This window comes from Cucumis sativus, chromosome 2, assembly GCF_000004075.3.
Source record: "Cucumis sativus cultivar 9930 chromosome 2, Cucumber_9930_V3, whole genome shotgun sequence".
NCBI lineage: Eukaryota > Viridiplantae > Streptophyta > Magnoliopsida > Cucurbitales > Cucurbitaceae > Cucumis > Cucumis sativus.
The window spans coordinates 23,978,822-23,996,929 of NC_026656.2; the positions used below are offsets into that span (position 1 = coordinate 23,978,822).

Below are 18,108 nucleotides of genomic sequence, written 5' to 3' on the forward strand. Positions count from 1 at the left end.
CTATGAGCCATTGCAAAATTAGTGAGAAATTGAGCTATGAGGATTAACCAGTTGAGATTTTGGCAAGAGAGGGTCAAGTTGCCCCATAACAGAAAAATTGCACTGGTGAAAGTACCTACGACGAAATCATAGAGTTGAAGAGGCCACAAGACAACGAGAGGATGATGAGAGTCCGGTATCTCGAATTACGTTGTTCGAGGATTAGAACATTTGAGGATGAAATTTCCTTAAGAATAGAAGAATTTAACGCCCAAAAATTAAAGTAATTATTTCATATTTAATTATTTTAATTTTCATTAATTAAGTTTGAACTCATTGAGTGTTATTTTGAGTTATCTAAACGTGAATTATCTAGTTTTGTTGAAATTATAATCAATAAAAGGATTTGGGTTTTTGGTAAATTATGGTTAATTACAGGAGAATTGTCAAAAATAACAAATTTGACAAAATGTTTACAAACATATAACAAAATTTTCAAATTCTACCAATAATAGACCAATAATAGACACCGATATGCTTCTATATTAGTGACATTGATAGACAATGACAGTTTCTATAATGAATAAAATCTAAAATTTTGTTATAACTTGTAAATATTTTAATTTATTTTGATATTTTAAAAAGCCGTCGTAAATAGATATGTATATAATTAATCCAGAAAATGGGTAAAGAAAATTTTATTTAATCATTGATGGAAGATAATTGATTATTTGAGAAAAGGTAAATATTTGTTGAGGAGACAGGTTGATGTGATTGGATTTATTAAGAAAGAGAAGAAGTTTGGTTTTTAATCATAAAGGAAAAGGGAAAAAAGAAACAGGAAATGGAAACTGAAGCATAATATTATAACTATTATTATTTAATCTTATAAATGGTGATTCGTATAGCATGTCATTTCATCTTCTCCTTCACCATAGAAGCCCTACTCACAACAATGACATTGTCGCCGTTGTCAGTCGAGCTTCGCCATCAAGTCCTTTGTCGTTGATCCCCTCGTTTCAACAAGCTGAAGGATGTTCTACATCGAAGACTGCACGAAACTCCGAGTCGTTCGTTAGTCAGAGCAACCAGTCTTCTCTACGCAAACCTCCTCATCTACGCCATATTCCTTCATCTAAGCTGATTTAGTCGCGCCTAGTCGAACAAGTACTTGACTGAACTACGCCCTCCGTTCGTGTCGATCTCTGTTTCTGTCTAAGCTACACAAGTCGCACACGTTTTTCCCTTCTTTTCAAGCCATGCCGCGTCTCTTCTCTCAACCAAGCCATTTACCTTTTTCCAGCCCACCTTTGGTGGGTATTTATTACGCCCTACCTCAAATGTCACACCATGCGACCAAGTGGAGGATGTGCTGCCTAGACATTCATTGCATATCTCTCTATGAGATGACACGTCGAACACCTAGAAAGTAAAACAATTCTCCTTCTTTTCTCTTTGCAAAGCTTTTTCATTGAGCCTTAGAGACCTTCACAACTTTTGCAACAAAAAAATAACTCTTCAACAATTAGCTTTGCACCTAACACTTTTACAAGCACAACTTAATTTTAACCTCTTAGGCAACAACTCAAGGAAATACAATAAAACAACAGAAATAACTTAACTTCTTATTCTTATTAACTTAACACTTGCAGAAGTTACAAGATACAAATTACAACTCTTAAACTTCATTGTGCAAGAAATAAAACTAAGTTTGGTTTTATCACATCCTTCTTCTTTCCACCACCTAATGCTGCTTCTTGAGATGTGGTACTTAGAAGTGTGAAGCTTTCCTCTCATCCTTCTCCCTTAGACAATCCAACTTAAGGAAAAGCTTCAGACCTTCTTTCCCCCACCTCAGCTCTTCAACTCTTTTGCTCTCTAGTTCATCGAGTTAGGCCTCACTAACCTGGTTATTGCTCTCGCCTTTCCACCAAGCTTTCTCATCCACGCTAAGGGAGCAATGCGCTTACCAACTGGCTCCTTAGGCGTATGATGAGAAGCCAAGGCTAGCACGCCATGTAAGACTACAAAACAACTATGCTTTCCCTTCTTAACTAGGCTACAACACCTTAGAATCAACCTTCGGATGACTTCAATGCTTGACAACCTGAGAAGGAAAAAACTTAAAACATAAATCAAACGATTTTAGTAAGTGATGAGTTTGAGAAAACCTTTTTTTGAAAGTACACAAAATCACAAATAATAAGATCAAACCACATCAAATAAATCATAGCACATCAAACCACCATGAATAAAATCACTATCCCAACAAGCATCACAAGCACCGCGTGCTCACATCATTTCGCAACAAGCTCAACACTAAGACCTATGATTCTCTCCTTGAGGTAAATAGATGTATGTTTCCTTAAATGGTGTCTCCGGAACTTGAGAATAAAGGGTCATACTCTTTTTATGACATGAAAGGAGTTTATGTTTAGTAGTTGGACCATGAGCAAGTTGTTCATTAGAGAAGCATAATTAATATTTAAGGACTAAGAAGTTACCTAAAAGTAAATTTTTTTACCCAAATTGTGTTAAGAATACTCGTGAAGAACTGAATTATAAGCTTGTTGTTTATCGGTCTATATTCATGAACACAAAAATATATCTCACTGAGAAAATTTCCAACGCCAGTCTTTACTGAAATGTGCATACACAGTTAATGAATCTAGCCAATTAATCTCATATCATTGTAGCTTTTGATAAGTAGATCTATTAGATTTCTTTCCTAACTTGTAAAGGGTAATAAGGTAATTAAATATGTTGGATGGAATTTGAATGGTTCAAATTTACTCATAAAACCAATATAATAGACTATGAAATAAATATGAAATTCATAGTGAAGAGAAAACTTTAAGTGGGGTAGCAAAAAAGGAATAGAATGTGTGAAGTTTTTATTTCTTCATATTTAGTTAGTTTTGTGTGTGGCTTAGAAATTGAGTTGGGGACACCTTTAAAATGTGTAAGTTGCCAGAAACCGTCCATCCTTAAATGTTTTCTTGTGGTCAAAAACGGCATTAATGAACCACAAAAGAAAACGTGAAAACATATATCTCACTCCATTTAACACATTCTTCATCTTCTCCTCCTTGGTTGTGAATTATGTTCACACAAAATAAATAATGATCATCAAAATCATTTATTATATAATAGACTATGCCTTTCACGTTTTTTAAATTACAAAACTAACAAATGTAGAATCGATAACTCTCTGATAACACTCTGATAGTCACTGATACCCGTATAATATCACTAATTATTTGTCATACTTTTCATATTTGCAATATAAAAAAAAAGGTTATCCTAAGGTGGTATTTTTTTCTAAATGTTTTTGGTAATTTTCTAATTTTTTTATTTGACTTTCCCTTTCATTTATCTTTACTTTTAATATTTATATACATGTTTACCTTCAATATTTTAATAACTTTTACTCTTCAATGTAAACTTTTATAAATTCATTTAAGAGAATTATTGTTAAAAAAATTCAATTAATAATATTAATAGTAGTAGAAAGAAGTGGCACTTGCAAAAATAGTAAAAAAAATTATGATAATATCATTCATGTCACTACATTTTCTAAATTGCAAAAATAGAAAATTTAAAAATCGATAGTCCTATGATTACCGTCTCATAAACCTTCGATAGTCATATGATTACTGTATCATAGTCGATATCATCAATTTTGTCATATTCGTAATATGCAAAAAATAGATCTCATGAGCTATTTTTTAAAAAATAATTTTATCATTTGATGCAATTTTTCAAAAAAAGGAGTTAAATACTTTAAATGAAAAAATGGTTGAAAATATTACTAATATGACAAAATTTCACTTATAGACTACAAGATCTATTACGATTTATGGCTGATAGACAAGTAAAAGTTTTGGTTTATATTTTGTTATATTTTAAAATAGTCCAGTAAAAATTAATAAAAATTAATTTAATTATTAACTACATTATTTTTATATTAACCAAACAAAAGAAGTAGGTTTTTTATATATAAAAAAATAAAAGGGGTAAATCTTGAAACTTAGTAATAAGGTAATTATTATAATTGAAACTTAAAATTACCAAACGAAAAAACCAAAAAAAAGAAAGAAAGTATTCTTTCAGGTTTCCCCAACCTTCTTTACAACTACGCCTCAAACTTTTACATACCTACCTTTTCCCTATAAATACCACTTTATGCACACATCTTCCCTCCCAACACTAAAAAAACAAAATCACACATCTATTCTCTCAAAAAAAAAATTATAATTTCTTCATCTTCACACATATTTCTTTTGTTTTTTTTCTTTTTTCTAAATGGCAATATCATCCCATAATAATTTTGTGTTCCAAGTACGTCGATGCGAACCTGAATTAGTTGCTCCAGCAAAACCTACACCCTATGAATTTAAGCAACTTTCAGACATTGATGACCAAGAAGCTTTCAGATTTCAAGTCCCATTATTATTCTTGTATGCTCATAATCCAAGAATGGAAGGAAGTGATCCAGTGAAAGTGATAAAGAAGGCAATTTCAGATACATTGGTATTTTATTATCCTTTTGCAGGAAGATTGAGGGAAGGCCCTGGAAAAAAGTTGTTTGTGGAATGTACTGCTGAAGGTATTTTATTTATTGAAGCTGATGCAAATGTAGCTTTACAACAATTTGGTGATGCTGTTCAACCTCCTTTTGCATTTCTGGATGATGTTTTGTACAATGTTCCAAGCTCTGATGGGATTATTAATTCTCCATTGTTGCTTGTTCAGGTATGTGCATATATGCATATATATTACACTAGAAGAGTTAAAAGAGAACTTAACGTTCGATGGATAATTGTACTGATCCTCAATTAATGTATTGTAGGTGACACGACTCAGGTGTGGTGGTTTCATCTTTGCCATTCGTGTAAATCACACGATGACCGATGCTTTCGGTTTAATGCAATTCATGACCGCAGTACGTGAAATGGCTTGTGGTGATACTGCACCATCTGTTCTTCCAGTTTGGCAAAGATCTCTCTTAAATGCAAGAGACCCTCCAACAGTCACTCATCGCCACCATGAATACGACCAAGTTGTTGACACAAAACAAATCAACATTTCTCTCAACGAGATGGCCCATGGCTCCGTTTTCTTTGGCCCTACAGAGATCTCTACCCTTCGCAAAACCTTACCTATCCACCTTCGCTATTGCTCTTCCTTCGACCTCATCACAGCTTGCCTTTGGCGCACCCGTACCATAGCCCTTCAACCAAACCCAAACGATGAAATGCGCTTACTTTGCGTCGTGAACTTACGCTCCAAATCAAAGTATTTACCCTCAGGATATTATGGCAATGCGTTTGCTTTACCAGCAGCAGTCGCCACTGCAGGCAACCTTTGCCAAAACCCATTAAGTTATGCAGTAGAATTGATTAGGAAGGCTAAGGCAGAGATGACAGAGGAGTACATGAAGTCTGTGGCGGATCTTATGGTAATCAATGGACGACCTAATTTAACTGCTGTGAGATCTTATGCGGTGTCTGACGTGACAAAAACCGACTTGGAGAAGATAGACTTTGGATGGGGAGAAGCAATTTTTGGAGGCCCTGCCATGGGAGGGGTTGCAACCGTCCCTGGTTTGACAAGCTTTTATATAAGTTTTAAAAACAAAAAAGGGGAACAAGGAACAGTGGTACCTTTCTCATTGCCTGTTGAAGCCATGGAAAGATTTGTGGTAGAACTTGATGCTGCGTTCAAAACAAAACCATTGAATGAAGTGGAAAACACTAAGCAAGGGTTCATTCGAGCTGCTTTATGATGGAAAAAATATTTAGGTTTTGGGAAACAAACGTGAGAATTATATTGTAATAAACAACTATTCCTCTGTGTAAAACAAGGAAAGTATTAGGGGAATTCGTAGGGTTTTGTGATGTGATTTGAAAAATGTTATTTCCGTTTGATATCTGATAATATAAGTTATTCCAATGTTTCTTGTTGAAGGTAAGAAAATAACTCTTCCCTAAATAAAATCACTTTTCTTTCTAATTAATTAATTCTCTTATTAAAACTTCTCTTTTCCACATCCTCCTCTTTGAAATTTTTTAGTATAAATATTCTATTCTTTTCTTCCATTCAAACTAATCATAAGTCATAACAAAAAAACTAAGATGTAAAGAAGAAATCAAATTATTATTCTTATGTTCTCTTTTATCTTTTTTTCATTTTGTTGTATTTATTTGCTTCTATATATAAATATGTCTTCGGTATATCTTTGTGGATGTTTAAATCATGTAATCTTAGATTTTTTTTGTTAGAATGGAAATATGTGATTTAAATATATGTTTGTGTGTATTTTTTCAATGAGATATGTTTGAGTCATGTAAGCATGAAGATTTTTTTTAGAATGTAGCTATGGAGAATCTTAAACATTGTAAAATTAAAGAATATATTCTTTGCTCATATTTTTTATCATTCAATCAATTTTTGTTTTTTTATTAGAGTTGTTTTACTAATAAAATAGCTTTTCTGTTTTTGTCATAAAAAATTCATTAAAAGTAATAAAAACTTTAAATTCAATTTATTTTATAATTTTAGAAGTTGAATAGCTTTATCAAGTAATTAATAAAAAGTCGGAACAAATTTATGATTTTACAATAAATTATAATAAATTTTAGAATTTGAAAAGTTTGAATTCAATAATTTAACAAGACTATTGAACTCTTAAAATTAAATAAACATCACCTTTGTGTATTTTTTCTATAAAAATCTTGTATGCATATATTTTTTTTTTCAAATTCAACCATTTTTCTAAAGTTAGTTATTTGATGTATAATGTGACAGAACATAATAGATAATCACATTTTTTTTTTATAAAAAGTTATGTATGTTTATTTTTTTTTCTTGACAAAGAATTTATTCATTTGACCATATGATATGAGATATTAAATAACTGCACTAAGATTTTCTTTTGCTTTTTTCCTTCCTAGAATAATAAATTACAAACTAAGTGCTTTAATAAATAATGTACGCTTATATTTGAAAAAACAATTTTTAATTTGATTTTAAACATCAAATATGTAGATTAAAAAAATTATCTCAAATAAAAATTATCTCAAATGCATATACTAATCTCTTCCCTCCGATAGATATTTTTACGTTTTTTTAATGAATACAATCTTCTTTCTAATAAAAAATTATATTTTAAAAATGGATGAAACATGTTTTGAAAAAAAAAAAAACAAAATTTTATTAAAATTCAACAATTTCACATTGATTGCAAAATTATTTTTTTAATACATTATATCTTATAGAATACCTTAAACATTAAAATATTAACATAAAGTCACTTTTCATCCTCTCCATTTTCCACTTTTATTTTGGATGACCTTTTTTATCAAACATTTTTTCTTCAATAATCTCAGTATCAAATAACTTTAATGATAACAATAGTAATACATATCTTTTATATTTATTTTTCTTAAAATGATGTATCTTTTGTACATTTAAAAATTAAATTTGTTGAATTTTGCTATATGTGATATTTTTATTGACTTCATATATTTTACATTCATTTAATAAGTTAAAAAGAGTCACATGCAATGCACGTGTTGAAAGACTAGTTGTTATAAATGGATACAAAAATATTCTACAATGCTAAGAGTGCACCTATGAATCTTGAGAGTAGAGTGATCAATATAGTTAATAAATGTTGATTAATGTAATTAAATAGTTCAATTAATTAATCTCATATCATTTGAGCTTTTAATTTGTAGGTTCATTAGATCCCCTCCTAGATCACTAATGGTAAAGTTGTAATAAAAAAAAAAAATTGAGAATCAGGATTAAATTTTGGCCATATATATTTGCAATTTTAAAAATGAGTCTTTTAAAAAAATATAACAAAGCAACAAAATATTTACACGGTATAGAATAATTTCGAAAACAGAAAAAGTCCATAGGCCAACAATGGGAAGTACCAAAAAATGTCACGTGATTAATTGACATCCAACACACATAATATATTCGGAAAACGATTCACTTACCTTTGACGTTTAGAGTTGACTATTCTTTCCTACATGATCGTTTAGATTTGGCTACCTATATCTAAACAATTTTTTTTCAAGATTTTTTACTTCGTTTAGATTTGATTGTTTAAATTTGGATAGTCAAATCTCAACAATTTTTTTGGTACATGTTCAAAAGTGATAGTTTATATTGGAAAAACAATAATTTATATTTGGAACATAATCATCTAAATTTGGCTACCTAAATCTAAACGATTTTTTTTAGATTCGTTGTACACGATAGACTATTTTTGGTAAGTGATCATTTAGATTTTGCTATCTAATATCCATTTTTTCACGATCTTTTATATTTGGAACAACCAAATAACAGTTTGCAAAAAATAAAAAACTACAGATAAAGAAAAAAAGACTATGAAAAGAAAAAATAAATCGTAGAAGGAGAATAAAAAGAAAGACGATGAAAGGAAGGACAAACCTGGTATATTTAAAAAATGATTAGTTTCATGAACTTTTTCATTTTGTTACACGTGCTAGATATTTTGTCGGTTTGTTATATTTATAAAAATTAACCTTTTAGAAAACCATTTCTATATTTGTTAATACGTACCATTTTGTTTTTTTTTCTTTTTTTACCCATCTTATTTCCTAGACTGTATTTTTATTTTTTTCTTTGAGGTTTTTTAAATGATAAAATTATTTAAAATATTTACTAATTTAGCAAACTTTTGTGGTCTTAGACATAGATAGACATCATATACATATATCGGTGTTGATCAACAACTTTTAATGCTATTTTAATATATCTTATTTTATTTTGTTATATTTGAGAACAACTCAATCTCTCTTTTAGACAGTTTTTTTTTTTTAAGAGAGCAAGAGAGCATAGGAAAGGGGATATCAAATCATTTTTGTGAAGTGATGGACACCAATTTCTTCCTTATCTTTTTATGTGTTGTCATAAACGTTTTAAGTGAATTGAAAATTTCAAAACGTAACTGGATTAAGCGAGAAAATAACAATGAAAAATATGAAAGATAAGATTTAATTCATTAACCAGATTGTATACTTATCAATATATAATAAAATCAGATATCAACTCCTATAAAATACTAATTTAATTAGGCATATGCCTAGAGATGTTTTAATTGAAATTACATAAAAGTAATTTCGTGATCAACTTACTGATTCATGTACCATGTACTCTAACTTACTTCTACGTTTCTTTCTTTCCCCTTTAGCTTCACTCGTCTCTTTATATAAATGCCATCCCTTCACACTCTCATACAATTCTCTTTCAATATCAATTCTTCATCTCTTAACTAGGCTTTTTCTTTCCAAATGGAAATAATTCAAACCATCCAGTACTTTTCTTTTCAATCAGTAAGTAAATGCCAACCAGAATTGATTTGCACCAGAAACTTCTACACCCCATGAATTTAAACATCTTCGTGATTTGGATGATCAACAAAGCTTAAGACTTCAACTGCCATTCGTAAATATCTAGAGTTTCTTCTTAATTAAGAGTAATAAAGATAAAATTTTGATCTCGTTTTTGTTGTGCATGACTAACATTCATAATGTGGTATCAGAGTATGCTTTATTTTTTACTCAATTGCATATGATGGGTGTCAATTTATTAGATAAATTGTAGATTGAACTAAAATGAATAATTAAAGTTTGGTAATTATATTAGAAAAATTGCATCATATGACAAAAAATTTAGAAAAAATCAGTCTATGACACATCTTTTTTACATATTGCGAATATGACAAATATGACAAGTAATTAATGGTATCAGTGAGCTACTCACTTTTAAATTTGCTACTTTTGCGATTTAGAACAGGGTCACTTGCAAAAGTAACAAAATTTTTTTTGATAATAGAGTTCATGTCACTACATTTTCTAAATTGCAAAAGTAGCAAATTTAAAAACTGATGACTCTATGATTACCGTCTGATATCATTAATTTTTTCATATTCGTAATATGCAAAAAATAAGTCATATGAGCTGTATTTTTTCTAAATATTTTTGTCATTTAATACAATTTCGCTTTAGAAAAAGTAGTAACATGGTTCCTAGTATCATAATTTTCTTTTCTATTTATGCAAATGTCCCATTAAATTAAGCTTAATTATGTATTAATTATTGTAATTGACCTAAGTTTTGTGGCCCAATTAATATTAGGGGTATTTGCAAAAATAGCAAAAACATTTATGATAATAGGGCAATGTCACTACTTTTGCACATTTTCTAAATTGCAAAAGTAGCAAAGTTAAAAGCAGATAATCCTTTGGTACATATAATTACTTGTCATATTTTTCGTATATTTGCAATATGTAAAAAAGAGGTATTGTGACCTGCTTTTTTCTAAATTTTCTTTGTCATTTGATGATATTTTTCTTAATATAATATTGTTGAGGGTCTTTAATTTTTAGTAGAGTTTGAGTTCAAATTAGGTTTTAATTGCAAGAAATGGGAGAGAAAAGTGGAAAAATTAGAAGAAAAAAAATGCACCAGACTCGATTTCAGGAGTTAGACCCAAATGCCTGACCCACCACCCAGGTCGATGCTGCCTCGTTTGCCCGATGCTCTCACTCGGCTCACACCTGTTTGAAGTGATGTGATGTGATGCTCTCCCTTGAAGACAAGAAAGGTAGTTGGAGTGATGTGACTTCATAGGATTAATATGGTGCTGAAAATTTCAGAAGAATAAAAGTTTTCCACTTAAAGTTGCTTATAGAAGCAATTCGTCTTCATAAAAAACCTAGAGAGCCTTGTACGGGAAAAAGTCCTGTATAGGCCAGAGAGAAGCCTACATGGAGCAAAAATAGAGTATGTATGGGGAAAAACCTAGAGAGCTGGTGGGTCTAGCCACCGGATGTACTCTTCTTCATCTTTTTTTATTAGAGTGTAACACGAAAGCTCATATTCTAAGAGGAGAAGAGTCATCCACCGTTCCCCCTAACTTTTGTTTCAATCCACTCTTCTTTCATTCAATTTTTGTATTTCTTTGTAATATATGTTGTTCATATTGTACAATGGCCTAAGACCTACATTCTTTATATATATATTACATGTTTATACATTTTCAATTCATCATTTCTTGACTTTTCACCTATCAATGTGTTATTAGTAGTTGGATTTGTGGTAAGTTCTCGATAAGAAGTTTAACTTATACGGTTTATCATATTAGTTGAGCTATACTCATAACTTGGTCAATGTTAATAGTCAACTACCCGAGAGGACAAGTGGCAACAATAAGGCTAATGCGCACAAGGAGGGGTTTGGGTAACAAACCTCACCTTAGCGAGATAACTTCCAACTTTTGTATCCTAAAATGCAAACAAGTGTAGACATTAGGCACGGAGAGGTTGTTGTTCTTAAATGAGAAGTTCTATAAGTGCTATAAGTGAAGTCTTCTAGATAAATCCTGCCTAACCAAAAACAATCATTTACATCCTGAAAGGTGAGCAAGTGTTGCGTCTAAACACTTCGAGAGAAGGTCACCTTAATTATGAGCTAATTACGCAAGTTATATCACATAAAAGTTCTCGCATTGCTTAATTGTCTAATAGTGCATAGACCTTCTTTCACATTTATCTCACATACAAGTTAGTTAATTTAATCTTTCGTCTTATCATGCTTTACCCCCTGTGCATGAGTCTCCAGGTGACTTTAAATAACTTTAGTTTTATTTTATACACATTTTTTTACCGCAACTAACCATCATAACACCTACGATGAGTAAGACCCTAAAACTAATATCTTGAAACAATTTTCAATGTTCGACTTTGGATCACCCAGAAAAACTTACTATTTCGCTTGCACTTGAACAAGCAGTAGGAAAACAATGGATTCAACGATGACTTAGGCTTAATGTGATAAAGAGGTACATAGTGAGTATATCACATGACCTATGGCGTATCGCTTAGAATGAACCACGTAATATAGAAAGACATGACAAACACAGTACATGCAGTGAACCTACTTAGTGAAATATTGCAATTGCATTACACAAATATTAGATTACTAAGACTAAATCCCAAACAACATGTTGTTCCAACAAAAGATATCAAATCATTTTTGTAAATGGATGGAAACTAATTTTTTCCTATATTTTGATATAAGTGTTGTCATAAAGGTTTTAAGTGAATTGAAAATTTCAAAACGTAATGGCTATAAGAGAGAAAATTATTTTAATAACCTTTAAAAATTATTAACAATGAAAAATATGAAAGATAAGATTTCAAAATTGCCATGTACTTTACTTACTCCTGCGTTCCTTTCTTTCCCCTTTTAACTTCACTCACGTCTTTATATAAATGCCATCCCTCCACATTCACGTACACAATTCTCTTTCAATATCAACTCTCCTCTCATAAATGCCATATTTTACTAACCCGCTATAATTGTACTAATTCTTTCTATATTAGCGAAAGCAGGATGATGAGGGTGTTAAGGAAGTGTCTACCTAGTAGAGATGTCCGGATGCACCTACTGACCCGACATATCTTTTTTAAAAAAAAACTCTCGACTGATAGCTCATCTTTTTTTCAAATGGAAACAATGCAAACCATCGACTTTTCTTTTCAAGTACGAAAATGCCAACCAGAATTGATTGCACCAGCAAATCCTACACCCTATGAATTTAAACAACTTTCTGATGTGGATGATCAACAAATCTTAAGATTTCAAGTGCCATTGGTAAATATCTATCACCATAATCCAAGTTTGGAGGGACGAGACCCAGTAAAGGTAATAAATTAATAATCGATAATTACATGAGATACCATCTCCCGGGCAATATTTCACGATGAAATGAGCAAAATATATATTTCACATATTGTATTTGTATTGTCAGGTCCTCTTATATTTCTAATGTGCGGTTCTTAACGACATGATTGTTCTCTTTGTTTTCACTATTTAAAATTTTTTATTTTCGACAAAGAAAGGATGAAAAAGGATTTTGTTTTCGACAAAGATAAGGATGAAAAAATTGATCAACTATTCTTACATTTTTTTTCTTACTTGTCTTGATTCAAACTTCCAGCTTTAATTTCGTATGTAAATGTATCTCACAACCAATTGGTCTACTTAAAAATTTTGTGTTCAACAAGGTGTTTTAAGATGCTGTACTCTTTAAGTCAACTATGTTCTTATGATCCAATATCATGTAAGTCGTTATATTAAATATACATGAGGTTCTGTCTCACAAGATGACAATGAGGAAAAGATGTAACTCATATACATGTGAGATTTTCAATCTGGCAAGATGAGAATTTAGATAAAGGAGCAATCCATGTATCCTATAAAGTTTGTGACATCTCTGCGTCATATTTTTCTAATATGAGATTTTCTTCAAACAAAGGTAATAAAGGAAGCAATTGGAAAGGCATTGGTGTTTTACTACCCTTTAGCAGGAAGATTGAGAGAAGGGCCAGGTAGAAAGCTTTTTGTAGAATGTACAGGTGAAGGAATCTTGTTCGTTGAAGCGGATGCAGATGTCAGCTTAGAACAATTTAGGGATACTCTTCCATATTCACTTTCAAGTATGGAGATCAACATTCTACATAACGCTTTAAATTCTGATGGAGTCCTTAATTCTCCATTATTGCTCATTCAGGTATACCATATTTGTCTTCCTTTTATGTTATGCTTTTTTTTTTTTCATTAATATGAGGGGGAAATGTAATTTTAAAAAATTTAAAGCTTGGTTTTGGAAATCATATTTGGTTATACTTGGTTCTTTTTATTTGATACTGATGTTTGAGTTTTTTTTAGTGCTTTTCAATCACGTTTTACATAAGATAATCATTGAGTTCTTAGCTAAATTAAAGAAAAAATAAGTGCTAAATTCGAAAAAACAAGTGCTTAGAAAGTTTTGAAAACATGATTAGAAATTAGATAAATAGAACTAACAAAACTCATATTTTTTCCTTTTATCCTTCATCTATTTTCTTAAAGAAACGAGACAGTATGAAATTAAAAGTTGATCCTAATTAAAACACCAAACTAACAATTAGTTTGCCCTTTAATTTCACTTCATAGTTTTATTGGCCATGTAGGTGACAAGACTCAAGTGTGGAGGTTTCATCTTTGGTCTTCATTTGAATCATTCTGTGGCAGATGGTTTTGGCATTGTCCAATTCATAAAGGCTACAGCAGAGATAGCTCGTGGAGCTTTTGCTCCATCTATTTTACCAGTATGGCAAAGAGCTCTGTTAACCGCAAGAGACCCTCCCAGAATCACTTTTCGCCATTATGAATACGACCAAGTAGTCGACACGAAGAGCACCCTCATTCCAGTCAATAACATGATCGATCAAGTATTCTTCTTTAGCCAACTTCAAATCTCCACCCTTCGCAAAACTTTGCCTGCCCATCTTCACGATTGCTCCTCCTTCGAGATCTTCGCTGCCTATGTTTGGCGCCTCCGTACCATAGCCCTTCAATTTAAACCAGAGGAGGAAGTGCGGTTTGTTTGCGTTGTGAATCTACGCTCGAAGATCGACATACCATTAGGGTATTATGGTAATGCGATAGTTTTTCCTGCAGTAATCACCACCGTTGCGAAGCTTTGTGGGAACCCGCTTGGTTATGCTATAGACTTGATTAGGAAGGCTAAGGCTAAGGCGACGACGGAGTACATAAAGTCTATGGTGGATCTTATGGTGATTAAAGGACGACCCTGTTTAACTACAGTTGGATCGTTTATCATGTCAGATGTAACGAGAATTGGGTTCGAAAATGTGGACTTTGGATGGGAAAAGGCCATTTTTGGAGGACCTATAACCGGAGGGTCCGGAATTATACGAGGTATGACAAGCTTTTGTATACCTTTCATGAATAGAAATGGAGAAAAGGGAACTGTGATAACTTTATGCTTGCCTCCTCCAGCTATGGAAAGATTTAGGGAAATGTTCATGCCTCATTGCAAGTGAAATAAGTGGTTGATGAAGTTGATAGCCATATGCAAACTATTCTATTTGCTTTTTGTAATAAATAAGATTGTTTAAGGTGGGTCTGAGTTGAATATATATATATGGAGTAAAGTAGTATAAAATTCCCATCAAAATAAGATTTGCTTAAATCCTCTTATTTCTTAAATACTTTTTTTCAAGTACTTACACTGTCAATTTAGACCCACCTTAATCAGGTTTCACTACAACAAAAATGGTATAGGACGATAGTTATTTTCTGTCGCGAATAAAATATTTGACAGTTATTTACCGTCATAGAAGCGAAAGTCATAGAAAGTTATTTCATGACAATTTTTGAAAACTGTCACAATAAGTTTTTTATGATAGAAAATAAATGTCGTTGATTATTATTTTATGACAATAAATAACTGTCATATTTTATATTATGACAACAAATAATTGTTATCATTTGCGTATTAACGACAATTTATAATTTTAAAAAATTCGTTTATTATAACATTTTCTAAATGCCAAGAATATGTCAATCGTGACAGGTTTTTTAGAAATTAAATGTCATTGTTTTGCTATTGACGACATTTTTTTCATGTCAAATATAGGAAAATCGTGACAGTTTTTCTTATAAAAAAATATCATTGTTTTAATATTGACGATAATTATGGAGCGTAACGAATTCATAAATTATGACATTTATTTTCTGTTGTAAATTCTTCAATTACTACCATTTTCCCTGTTCTTATTGTCGCTCCACCATTATATGAACTATTTGAACGACAATAATGTTATAATACATAACACATATAGAAACAAATGGTCGACACTTTAATATATATACACTATAATACACTTTGTAATATTAGTACATTTCCAAATACGAAGAAGAACAATATAATACCCTAATAGGTGACCTATGGTTTGATAAATTGTTCAAACTTGATTGAAAATGTACGAATATTACAAAGTGTATTGTAGTGTATATATAATACAGTGTATTATAGTGTACAAAATGTACAAATTCATGAGGCTCTTGCACTTGAGTATATCTTCTTTGAATTAGTACATGTATAATAGGTACATCTTATATATAGTGTTGGTTCTGCATTTAAGCTTATGTCCAAATCTATCCTACTCATGGGAGTACGGATTTTCTCTCGTAATCCCTCTTCAAATCGCTTGCACCTTTTAGCCTCATCCTCAATCAAACTGGTGGCGTACTTAGACAATTTTGTATACTTCTTCTCATATTCAACAACAGTCATTGAACTCTGAGTGAGCTTCAAGAACTCACTTCGTTTTTCATCATGGAAAGAGTGCAGATAAAACTATCAAAGAATGCCCCTTTAAACTCATCCCAACTTATATCAACATCAAAGTTAAAAATCTCATAATTAATTTTTCATTCTCTTTTTCTCAAAGCTTCCTCCCATAGCCATGGAATCTTCCTAGACTATTTTCCTAATTCGAGCAAACAAAAATCAACCAAATGCTTCACTAAAGAACTTCATCAAACACATTGTAAGTGACCAAATTACTTCATCACACAGCCAACCATGGAGAAAAAATATAGATTCACATTGGGAAGATGACCCTAGACAAAAAAAAAAAAAAAAAACAATCTTCTTCAACATAGCAAAATGCTTTCTTCATAGCATGCCAAAAATTATTTATGAGTTCCCTTTTGAAAAATTGAAGAAAATAGAAAAGAGAAATTAAATGCATATAGAAAATTGATATTACCTATTAGATTTCGTTTCGGCCACAAAAGCATAACCAACGTCGACGACCAAGGGAGTCTTGGAGCACACTGTAGTGACGTCAAACACCGACATGTGAAAGGTCCAATTCGCACAGCAAGCCATCTCTCTTCTCCCTGATCGTCTCGACATGTGGCAAAGGGTGGGACGACAAAGCAGAGGGTGAAAGTCCAAGTCGCACACCAAATGCCAATGGAGGCGGACGACAAAGCGGTAGAGGGTGGGGCGAATCAATGGAGGCCTTCGCAAGAGAGGTTTGGGGTGGAGGGTGGGATTGTTTGTGGAGATGGAGAGAAAGTTGTTTTTTTTTATTTTATTAATTATTTCAGGATTTCACAAAATTTTAGCAACCTACGCCATGATTGATGCTAAAACTATTTAATATTTAGTGAATAATATTCATTTCTTATTAATTCTTTTAGTGGCCCAAATTAAAACTTGTTGCTAATAGTAATATTTTTTGTGATCTTTTTGTTGGATTGTTATCAAGTAATTTTTGCCCGTAAAAACTTTATCACTGAATAATGATTTTTTTTATAGTGATATGTATATCTTATGTTCATTTTTTTCTTCTTCATCTTCAATGTGTGGGTTCTTCTGTATTCACAATCTAAATCACCATACCAAATTAGAGCTGGGAGAATAAGTGAAAAAGAGACAAAAGAGGAAAGATAAGTATTTCTTTCCAATTCTTTTCTTTTTGTCTTTACCTTTCGTTTTTTCTTCTTCATCTTCAATGTGTGGGTTCTTCTGTATTCACAATCTAAATCACCATACCAAATTAGAGTTGGGAGAATAAGTGAAAAAGAGACAAAAGAGGAAAGATAAGTATTTCTTTCCAATTCTTTTCTTTTTGTCTTTACCTTTCGTGTAGGTGCATCATGTAGGTGCATTGTGTAGGCACATCATACAGGTCTATCGTATAGGTGCATCTTACAGGTGTATCGTGTATTGTGTAGTTGTCCTCCATTTGTTTTGGGCTTGCGAGAAAAAAAAAATCCCAATAGAAACATTAATGAGGACTTTAACCACTATTAAGTTTGATGACAATGCATCAACATATCCAAAGAAAAATTGACAGATGGACAAAAAAGAAAGTTCTTTCAAATTTGAATTTTAAGTTGTGCTTGTATAAGGAAAAACAAACAGAACACATGTAGATAATAAAATAGCTAGCCACAAGAAGCTCAAAACTCATTGAAATTATACACCAATGTTTGTGGGCTTTTTGATCCTCCATCTTTTGGTGCCAAAAATTATTTCATTGCCATTATTGATGATTTTTCATATATGTATTTGTGGTATGAAAAATTTGAGGCCATAGGTGCTTTAACCACTATTTGGAACCCATGGATTTGGGTAGATATGTTACTTAGAATTTTAAATTGTGCATTTTAAGAAAAAATTATGGAAAAACAGTTATGGTGTTATAAAAAATTAAAA

The 18,108-nt window shown here is 31.5% G+C and overlaps 3 protein-coding genes and 1 long non-coding RNA gene across 5 annotated transcripts; 2 read left to right on the forward strand and 2 right to left on the reverse strand.

Annotated features, from left to right (window-relative positions):
• Nucleotides 1-750: 750 nt before the first annotated feature.
• LOC116402037 lies at nt 751-2,417 on the reverse strand. Its single transcript, XR_004214392.1, has 2 exons — nt 2,226-2,417; nt 751-2,086 (listed from the first exon to the last, which is right to left on the reverse strand). It is a non-coding gene; the product is annotated as an uncharacterized LOC116402037 (long non-coding RNA).
• Nucleotides 2,418-4,138: 1,721 nt separating this feature from the next.
• On the forward strand, nt 4,139-5,998 carry LOC101208273 (benzyl alcohol O-benzoyltransferase). Its single transcript, XM_004151809.3, has 2 exons — nt 4,139-4,734; nt 4,832-5,998. Exons 1-2 carry the CDS (start codon nt 4,285-4,287, stop codon nt 5,765-5,767), a joined length of 1,386 nt encoding a protein of 461 aa, XP_004151857.1. The 5' UTR covers nt 4,139-4,284; the 3' UTR covers nt 5,768-5,998.
• Nucleotides 5,999-12,335: 6,337 nt separating this feature from the next.
• Nucleotides 12,336-15,063, forward strand: LOC101208031 (benzyl alcohol O-benzoyltransferase). The gene is made up of 3 exons (XM_004151808.3): nt 12,336-12,728; nt 13,342-13,596; nt 14,039-15,063. Exons 1-3 carry the CDS (start codon nt 12,417-12,419, stop codon nt 14,912-14,914), a joined length of 1,443 nt encoding a protein of 480 aa, XP_004151856.3. The 5' UTR covers nt 12,336-12,416; the 3' UTR covers nt 14,915-15,063.
• A 649-nt stretch (nt 15,064-15,712) lies between these two features.
• Nucleotides 15,713-17,377, reverse strand: LOC116402027. 2 transcript variants are annotated; one of them, XM_031880712.1, is made up of 2 exons: nt 16,649-17,377; nt 15,713-16,198 (listed from the first exon to the last, which is right to left on the reverse strand). In XM_031880712.1, exons 1-2 carry the CDS (start codon nt 16,795-16,797, stop codon nt 15,928-15,930), a joined length of 420 nt encoding a protein of 139 aa, XP_031736572.1. In that variant the 5' UTR covers nt 16,798-17,377; the 3' UTR covers nt 15,713-15,927. The 2 variants fall into 2 exon arrangements, 1 of the variants encoding a protein (XP_031736572.1); XR_004214383.1 differs by having other exon boundaries at nt 15,921-16,499; nt 16,649-17,374.
• Nucleotides 17,378-18,108: the final 731 nt, after the last annotated feature.

Excerpts from the sequence above, each read along its gene's own strand:
- LOC101208273 (XM_004151809.3), top strand. The coding sequence starts at position 4,285 with ATGGCAATATCATCCCATAATAATTTTGTGTTCCAAGTACGTCGATGC. Across the intron at positions 4,735-4,831 it reads CTCCATTGTTGCTTGTTCAG|GTGACACGACTCAGGTGTGG; the intron begins GTATGTGCATAT and ends AATGTATTGTAG.
- LOC101208031 (XM_004151808.3), top strand. The coding sequence starts at position 12,417 with ATGATGAGGGTGTTAAGGAAGTGTCTACCTAGTAGAGATGTCCGGATG. Across the intron at positions 12,729-13,341 it reads AGGGACGAGACCCAGTAAAG|GTAATAAAGGAAGCAATTGG; the intron begins GTAATAAATTAA and ends CTTCAAACAAAG. Across the intron at positions 13,597-14,038 it reads CTCCATTATTGCTCATTCAG|GTGACAAGACTCAAGTGTGG; the intron begins GTATACCATATT and ends TTGGCCATGTAG.
- LOC116402027 (XM_031880712.1), bottom strand. The coding sequence starts at position 16,797 with ATGTCGAGACGATCAGGGAGAAGAGAGATGGCTTGCTGTGCGAATTGG. Across the intron at positions 16,199-16,648 it reads GCCGAAACGAAATCTAATAG|TGAGTTCTTGAAGCTCACTC; the intron begins GTAATATCAATT and ends TGAAAAACGAAG.